General features: G+C 34.6%; 1 protein-coding gene across 3 annotated transcripts in view; it reads left to right on the forward strand.

Annotated features, from left to right (window-relative positions):
• Dyrk1a (dual specificity tyrosine phosphorylation regulated kinase 1A) overlaps positions 1-9,497 on the forward strand; it is a 164,521-nt gene that overhangs the window by 44,991 nt on the left and 110,033 nt on the right. For all 3 annotated transcript variants that reach the window (XM_023715876.1, XM_004631758.3, XM_004631759.3), the window contains exon 2: positions 7,309-7,394. In XM_023715876.1, coding sequence (XP_023571644.1) covers positions 7,385-7,394 — 10 coding nt within the window. In that variant the 5' untranslated portion in view covers positions 7,309-7,384. The remainder of the gene's footprint in view (positions 1-7,308; positions 7,395-9,497) is intronic.

A 9,497-nucleotide genomic window follows, 5' to 3' on the forward strand; every position in this document is an offset into this window, starting at 1 on the left:
TTTTTTTTTTTTTTTTTTTTTTTTTTTTTTTTTTTTTTTGAGACAGGGTCTTGGTTTGTAGTTCAGGCTGGCCTTGTACTCCAGGTTGGTCTCCAGTTTGCAGTGATCCTCCTGCCTCAGCCTCTTGAGTGCTGAAATTACAGTGCACTATTATGCTTGGCTTGATGAATGTCTTTATCCAAAATTTACTGAGTGTCATCAGATGAAAAGGCATCCTCCTAAAAACATGGTATCCTCATCTAGATTTTTAAAAAAATGAGATCTGGCTCTGTGTGACTCCTGGCTTTTCTCAAACTCAGTTTGATCTTGGGGATCTGAGGGTGATCTGGCTGTGACATCTGTTACTATTGATTGGCAGGTGTGATTTGGCTGATCTGGCTGGCTGTCCCTTTCCTTCCTCTAGGTTGTCCCTTTCCTTCCTCACTGCCACATGTGTGTCCCTCCCAAAGCTATGTGCTTGGTAGAAGAGGATGACCATCCCCAGTAGAGGAGGACTGTTCCTCAGTGAAGGGCATAGGAGTAGCTTTGCTCCCTCCTAGAACTGCCAAGCAGGCTCTCAGAATGATCATGAAGATGACTGAGCAACTGAAGAGACTTCACAACTGCTTCAGAGTGGCAAGGATGATGGAATGTGTTCAAAGGGAGGGGGTTTGTTTTGAGAGGGATTATTGGCATTGTGTCTTTTTGTAATCAATTTTAAAAAGCCCCTTAAGTATTCATTGTATGTTTTGACTGTCCTGTGTATGTGTGTGGCTTTTCTTCCTTCTCTCCCTACTTCTCAGACTATTACCTGCCAATCCTCTTGGCTCTAACCAGAAATACTACTCATAAAGTTTTGCTCTTACCTTTCTGGACATTCTGGCAAAAGATTGATTTGTATTAAATGAAATTGAAAGTTGCTGTGGTCTATGTCTGATAATAAATTCATTGTCAATAATCTATATTGGATACCATGAATAAAATGAAAATAAGTTTCATGAATAAAACTTATGAAAATAAGTTTTGGGGCAGCTTATTGGACTGTACAATTTTTTTCCTTAAGAGTGGTCAGAAAATTGTCTGCCAACTCAGATGGTTATGCCATTTTTCTCTGTGGTGGACTTTTACACTAGAAAAATTTGAGCTGTATTGCTCCTCCTCAAAGCTGTCTGATGACATCCAAAAGGCTGTTTACTTCAGCTCCCTGAATTTTCACACCACAGCTTTACATTTGTTAATGTATGAATGATTATAAAAGTTGCCAAAACTTAAAGGGAAAAATTTTAATTAGTGAGTTACTGAACAGCATTTCAGCCCAGTGTGTTGATACACCTCTAATCCTAGCACTTGGGAGGCTAAGGCTGGGGCAGGTGGATTCTTGTCAGTTCGAGGCCAGCTTAGGCCACAATAGTGAGTTGAAGGTAGCCTGAATCATAGTGAGACCTTGTCTGAAAAAACCAACACCTAAACAAAACAAAAAACAAACCCAGTATTTCATGTTTTCTCCTTTCCCAAAACAAAAGAGCAAAAAGAGCAACTTACAAGTTTTTGCTTAGTCGTGGGGTGCTTATAAATCTTTTCATCATAAAAATATCACCAAATTTTAAAGTTTCTTTTAGTTAGCTGCTTTTTGTCCAGTAGCTTACTTATTTTATAGTTTGATAATTTCTGTCTTAACACTTTTTCTCATGTACTCCACTTTTTATTTTTTTCCGTAAATTTATTGAGAAACAAATGAGAAACAAATGAGACAGTTTCAAACCAAACTGGTAGGACAGTTTCAATAATTAACATATTGTATACATTCTTCCTAGTGGTTAATTGCTGTAGAAGATTCAGACTTGATATCCTACTTACAAACACCATTAGAACAAATCCCTCTATTCATTAAGAGAATGTAACTGTATATTGATCCTAGCCATTTGAATACACAGATACAAAATGGGCATTCATCTGCATCCCCTTTTTGTTGTTAAGTTCCGTTATTTGAATATTATAGGTGTGTAAACAGTAAAATATTCTAAAAGAGTCTAGTAGCCCATAATAGTATTGGGTCTTCTGCTTGACTGGCAATGTCAGAAATTGTTGGCCTGAGTCCCCTACAGCTCAACATAACAGCATGGCTTTACTTTTTATATTTCGTTTTTATATTTTTAAAATAACCCTTTAATGACAAACGTAAAACATACATACACACAGTGTAGAGAGTAATGATATAATGAGCTCTCATATCTCTATCTCCTGCTTCAGCACTTTCCAGCATTGTATTCATTTGATTTTCTAATACTTTTTTTTTAGTCTTTTTGAAACAGGGTCTCGCTATGCAGGTTAAGCTGGCCTTGATTAAGCTCACTTTGTAGCCAAGGCTAGTTTTGAACTTGAAGTGATTCTTCAGCCTTAGCCTCTTCCAGTGCTGAGGTTACAGGTGTGTGCCACCACTCCTGGCTTTTGCCCTTGTTTCTGACATATCATCAGGCCCAACAGATAGGCCATTTGTAGTAGTACTAGTGAAACAAAGACCTGGAACAGAGTAGAGTAAGCATGGAGAAGAGTGAAAAGTCATGAGGCATTTTTTCAGATTGATAGGATTCAGCAGTTTCTAGTAAAGTTACTGTTGAGAGAGGTGGTAGGAGTAGAGAAGGAAGATTAAGTTGGGCACAATTTAGGCACAGTAAGTCCAGTAGTAATGTGGCAGTAGGGAACTGTCCAGCAGCTCATTGGACTACATGACAAATGAACAATTTAGAGGAGAGAAATCTGACATGGCCTTTGGTGGTACATGCTTGTAATCCCAGCTATTTGTAAGGTTGAAGGAAAATTCTAGGCCAGTGTGGGCCGTTAGACTGTGCTTCACAATTAAAAGAAAGTAAGGGTGAAGTGGGGATGTAGCTCAGTATTCCTGCGTTCATTTCCTTTCACCCCCAAATATCTGAATGATCATATGGTAGAATAGGAAGCAACATCTGAGGTTAGGGGTAAAAGCAAGAGATATGAACATCCTGTTTGAAAGATAATAGGTGCACAAAAATACAGAAGCACAAAACTTAAATTTTTTTCAGTAAATGATATTTCTCTGTAGTGGAGATTTTCTCTTCACAAAAATATAGCAAGGAAAATAAGTAAAACTAAACTCATTATTCTCAGTAATGGTTTTGTTGGAGGACATGCAAGCTGGTAATGAGAGTGTTTTTTTGGGCTTTGTTATTTTCTGTATTTCTCAAGTGCAAAGATAATTAAAAGCAATGGTTTAAAAAATCATGTATATATATAATGTACACATATCTAAGTATATGTATGCATGCACTAATGTAAATTAATTATATATAATATTTTATATAAATACAATTGTGTATATATGTACTTGTTATATTTTATAAAGATGATCTTGTTTAGAAAAGTCAGACCAAAAAAAGTTGGGTATGGTGGTGCACACCTGTAATCCTAGCACTCTGGAGGCTGAGGCAGAAGGGTCATTGAGTGTTTTGAGGCCAGCCTGAACTGCATAGTGAGACCATATTTCAAAAAGAACCAAAACACAGAAAAAAAAGAAAAGTCAGTGCTAGCAAAAAGAGAGCAGAGCATTTGTGTGTGTGTGTGTGTGTGTGTGTGTGTGTGTGTGTGTTAGAAACTTAATTGTGAGAAAGACTTGTGGGCTCCTGATTGAGAACATTCTTCCTATATGTCTTTTATCTGATACAAAATGCTTATTTGGGGAATACGTACATATGATTGCTCCAGATAGCCAAGTTAGGGAGGGAAATGTAAGTATAGACGTATATCACTAAGCCCGGATCTGAATTGCTTGCTTCCCACAACACCTATAGGTGACCTACCACCCCTTTTAAATTGGTCTTCTGATCTGAAAACAGTTTCAGTATGGAAATCTTAAGCATGTTATGTGTAGGTAGTATAAAGTATTATCTATAAGCAGCACATCAATAGAGATTTTAAAAAATCCTGATGGCTCTTTATGTTTTGATCATGTTAGCTCTGAATTCCTGTTACCAGATGCAAGGTTTAAAATTGAGTGGTGGTGAATCATTGGCGACAAGCCACTTACCTTCTCTTGGGTGTTTGCTTGAAATGCATTTATAGGGTGATGCAAGTATAATCATAGTATAGTGTCTTACAAATGAAGATAATGGAAAGAAAAAAAATTGAAGTTTTAAGGTTTTTTCTCATCTTTTTTGTTTTGAAGTTTTAAATTTTGATGACATACTTATTGCTCAGCGATTCTAGCTTCTGAACTACATAATTACACATAATTGGTTTGGAATGGTGGCATGATTTGTTTTTAAGGGGCATATGTTCTGATATGAATGGACTATAATGAGTGAAGACATGAGCATTAGGTCCAAATAGAACAAGCGAGCACCTCTACCAAGATAAGGACTATAGAAATGGAAAGATAAGGAAAAGATCTTTTTTGAGGTGAAATTCATAAGAATTTGTGGATTGGATGTGGGGTGAGGATAAAGAAAGCAGCTTAGATGACTATTATTTTACTTTGTGATATTGGGTGACACGTTAGCCAAGATGGAGAATATAGGAAAGAGAAGTAGAATTTTGCCATTCATATTCTGTCTCTGTCTCTATCTCTGTCTGTCTGTCTCTGTCTCTTTCTCATATTCTCTTTCCGTTTCCTTGTTTTCTTTCTCATTCATTTATTCATTTATTTTGAATTAGGGAAATAGTGGGAGGATGATAAATTTGCTTTATACAGGGATAGAACAGTGGCCATGGGGTCAGATTGCTGGGATTTGCATCTGCTGCCATTAGTAATGTGTGACTTTGGGGTGACTTGACTTCTTGGGACCTCTGTTTCTTTACCTATAAAAATGAGAATGATAGTGATACCTATTTTATGTGATTATGAAGATTACTATAAAGTACCCTGAAAAGTAACTGGAATATGCAAGCTCATTTCACTGAGATCTGAAATGTGAGCCTCAAACTGGAGAGAGCTGGCCTAGAAATGAGCTCCATGTGACTTAGATCTACAGTCTTAGTACACATATCTACTTTATATAGGTTCCTGAAAAATGTTGGGGTTTGCGTTGTCTTGGGAACTCAAAATACAAGAGAATAAATAAATAAATTGATTGGGTTGAACAAGTTGATAAGAGTAGGTATAAACCTGTGCAAGTCATTATAAATGTATAAAGACATTCACTGAAAGACAAAGTCTAGCAAACAATAGTTTATATAATTTGAATTAGAGACAGGGTTTCTGTACTGTTGGTATTGTACCTTAGTAATTTATTGAAGTTAAAAAGAATTTTGCTACTTGATTCTGCTTTCTTATAAATGCTTTTTATTACTGATATATTTCTGATGAAACCAAGTTGACAAAGTGTTGTAACGTTTTATAGGTAAAGAATGTAATATGAATCCATCAATCAATCAATCTGATTGTCAGTCATAGCAAGAGATAGAATTTATATTTTTTTTTTCCCTTATGGCCTGTGCCAGAAATCGACACCTTTTTTTAGGGAATGGGGAAAAAAAAACCAAAACAAAAAAAAACCACAAAAAACTTTTAAAAATATTATGGCTTAGGAACAAAAATTAATTCTTGATGATTATATTATTTTTAGAAATAAACTTATTGTCATGAATACATATGCATGTGCCTTCACAAGTGGGTAGCAGTTGAGTATGGTATTACTTGATGGTATAGCAGCATCTGAACTGGATAGTTCTTTGAACTGAATTGATTTCAAAAACAATTGACATATTTAATCCCCTGTACCTGAATTTCTCATCCAGTAAAGTAACTCTAGTTGCAACTATTAATAGTATAAAGTTGGAGTTTTTAAAGAGCCTAAAGTTTAAAAGTAAAAAGAGAAATAGGTAAACAAATATTTGGAGGGAAATAAATATACTTTTATTTGCTTGACTCTCCCACCCCCACCCCAACCACCTGAGTAGGTTTTTTTTTCTCTTTTTTCCCTGCAGTGTTTGTAATTCTGCTATGTTCATTTGAACTAATTAGTATACCTGTTGGAAAAATTTAAATACCTGTATTGAATTATTTCAGTTAACTCGATTTCCTATAACTTATCTGAAATGAACTGTAGGAAGGCAATAAGAGCTTTTGATGGTATTTAGAAGAATTGAACAAGTGAGCAAAACAGATTATCATGTAGGATAATTGGGATGACAAAGAATTACAGATATTGAGAAGTGTGCAAAGGAAACTTTTAAAACTTGTGGCATTGGACTGGTTTCTGCATTTCTTTGCAGGGTCCTCAATGCCTATTGCAAGTAGTATCTTTTGGGGTCAGCAAGTTTCTTTTAGCTAGCCTGAGAACTGACCAACACAAAAAAGCAACATTGACCATAGCAACATTGTTTCATTTGGAATACTCATTGAGTTTTACAGTATCAATTTATAAATAAGATTTTCACTCATCTCAAGAGTCGTGAGTTCTTTCTTTTTTTTTTTTTTAATGCACGTACATCTCTTTGTTTCTTTATGTATTCTGACTTGATTGTTGTGCTCACAGTTACAGTTTCCTCTTTTTTTTTTTTTTTTTTTTTTTTTTTCTTTTTTCCTGTACTGGGAATTGAACTCAGGACCTTGTGCTTGCCAGGCAAATTCTTATGCTACTGAGCTATCTCCCCAGCCCCAAAATAGTTTTTTTTTGCGGAACGGAGGATTGAATTCAGACCCTTGCGCTGGCCAGGAAAGCGCTTATTCTACCGAGCCATCTCCCTGGCCCCGTGCTCACATTTAGAGAATTTGTTGTCAGTCATGCAATCCCAGAGGAAGCAGTAGTAGGGAGGGGACATTGTAAGAGGACTATAATAAGATAGGAAAGACACTTGGAGAGTCATGGACTTGTGGACTTAGGGGAGCAGTTGTGGGAAGTGCCTCTAAATTTAATGTAAAATAATGTTAATAGATTGAAATGTTTTTCTTGTGAAGTAACGTTTATTATCTCTACTTTGATAGTGACTGTGAAAAATGAATTCATAGTTATAGATATTTATGTCAATGAAAATTATAGTGTAGACCCTTCCCATAAATTGTAGTGGATTATTCTAGTTTATTTTGATAACTAAAAATACCACATTTTCATTGGTAATAGGCACATTTTAAAATTCTTTGTTTTCCCTGGCAATTCATTTTATATATAGTTGATTTTGATTAATGAAGCCTAAAGAAAATTGTAAAAGTAAGCTTAAGAGTTAGTAACCTAATGTTACAAATTTAAAGTAATTTTATCTGTATGTTTGGGGATTATAATTACATTAGATATTCCTCAACTAGGGATAATTGTCTTAATCATTATCTCTTATCATAATCTGTTTTTCTTCACACAGTGTTATAGTTTTGCTGCTGGACTCTTCCCTCCCTTCCCCCACCCCATCAGGATGATATGAGACTTGAAAGAAGACGATGCATACAGGTGACTCAAGTTTTGCAATACAGTAAACTGTGGCTAAGAGAATGTGGGGACTGATGGTATATTTTGAATGGGAAGATGTCTGAGAAGTAGTTATTTGGGAAATGATATGGATCAGTAAATAGGACATTTATTGAACTTGATGTTTGGACCCAGTATACCATTGTAGTATTTGTTAATGCAAATACAGCATGGTAATCATTAGTGCTTAAACTTCTAAAAAGATGGCCAATATTTTGGTAGTATTTGAAATATTTCTGTTAGTAAAATAAGCATAATATTAACTTTTATACTTGAATGTCTCCTCTAGGTCCCTATTAAGATGTAGCTGAACTTTTATGGGAGTAGATGCTTATAGTGTATTTTAGATAATATTCTGACAATTATGGAGATGACATTCATATATATGATTTCTTAAAAAATGTGTTGTTTTTTCTTTACTCCCTCCTTTCCTACATGTTTCTCTCCTACTTTCCCTTTTATCTGTGTCATTTGCATTTATACAGAGCAAAAATATAACAGAAAATTTTAAAGAATGTTTTTGATTGCTTTATGACTAATTGAGATGATCTTATTTGTATGTGGCACATTGGGGGCTACTCCAAATGTTTCTGTGTTCAAACTCTTAAAAACACATGGTAGCTAATGTGTTAAAGTGTTACTAACTTTTGAACATATAAATCTTGACTAGGTATCTAATCATTATTGCTATAGCTGTTTTGTGAATTTTTTATTGATTGGGACCTTCTAAAAGAAAAATATGATAATTTTTTACTATACAGTGGCGTTTTAAAATATAATACTTCAGATATCCCATTTTGTATGAAGAAATTGTTTGCAAATAGTATTCCTACATTAAATTGTAGGCTAAAGAGTATGTTCTTGATGAACTCACAGTTTTAAGGCTCATGGTAATCTGCTGTAAGTCAAAGCGATTGCAGATTCATCTTCGTAATGTATCTCTCATATAGCTACAGTTGTGCAGGTGTTATCTTTCCTATAAATAGGCTAGGAACACATTGTGTCTTAGTGGCTGGTTTTTAAAATCAATATGGATGCTGAATATCACTGTCATATAAAAGTACACAGAAATATTCAAAAAGAAACTTTTAAAAGAAATTCCTGAACATTTTTAATTGTTGGATGTTGAAGTCTAACCATTTGATATATGAATAGTTCCTTAGCAGTGCCAGTTTCCAAATTGCTCCTTGGGCCTCACACTGCCCATTGGCTGTACCAAGTGGATGCATACTCTGAAAGGAAGTTAGTAGAGCAGCAAAGTATTATTTTAGTGCCTACTAGCTTTTTGTAAATACTACTGACTTTGGAATTTTTCTCTTATGAGATTTTGAGGTGACAAAGTTGCTTTTGGTATTCACAAGGTATGAGAGACCCCCAAATAGCTGTTTTTCTTGAAAGACGTGTGATTTATAGTGGAATTTTTTAAAAAAGTAAATATCATTTGTAAAGGTTATCTCCTTTAACTTTATGATGCTAAAACACAGAAAAAATTCCATGGTTTACATTTGTGATATAATCTCATGTCTTATTAGGCATTGCAAAAGTTACCAACATTTTATTGCCTTACAAAGGAAATAACTTATAGATCTAATTTACTCATTCAGTGGCTATTGGTGTATTTCCCTTTAAACAGGTTGAAAGTTGCTAATTGTTTTTATATATAAAATTAATAGCTTTTATAATCCTTAATTCAACACTTTACTGTTATTATTTTGTGCACATTTATTATACTTTAGCTGACAGAATTTTAATACATAAAAGCTTGCTTCAAGGTTGTATATGGTTAGATTTTTGGACTTATGTGTAAACATAAGAAGTATATAGTTCTTGGGGCCTGTCCCTTAGCTCAGTTGTTTAACTGGCTGCTTCAACAAAGCAGTCAGCCTCAGATTGCAGTAGTTCGATCCCCACAACTCCAACCAGCCAAACATGCCCTGAAGGCATTCTGAGCCAGGAAAAAAAAAAAGTATATAATTCTTTATGCCTATTTTTAAAAATATATTCTAATTTTTTAAATGTTTTTTTCATCATATTCTATAGGGACTTAAAGTTCAACATATCAATACTTGATGAAAAATACCTGTT

This window comes from Octodon degus, unplaced genomic scaffold (genome assembly GCF_000260255.1).
Source record: "Octodon degus isolate 3935 unplaced genomic scaffold, OctDeg1.0 scaffold00045, whole genome shotgun sequence".
In the NCBI taxonomy this organism is placed as follows: Eukaryota; Metazoa; Chordata; class Mammalia; order Rodentia; family Octodontidae; genus Octodon; species Octodon degus.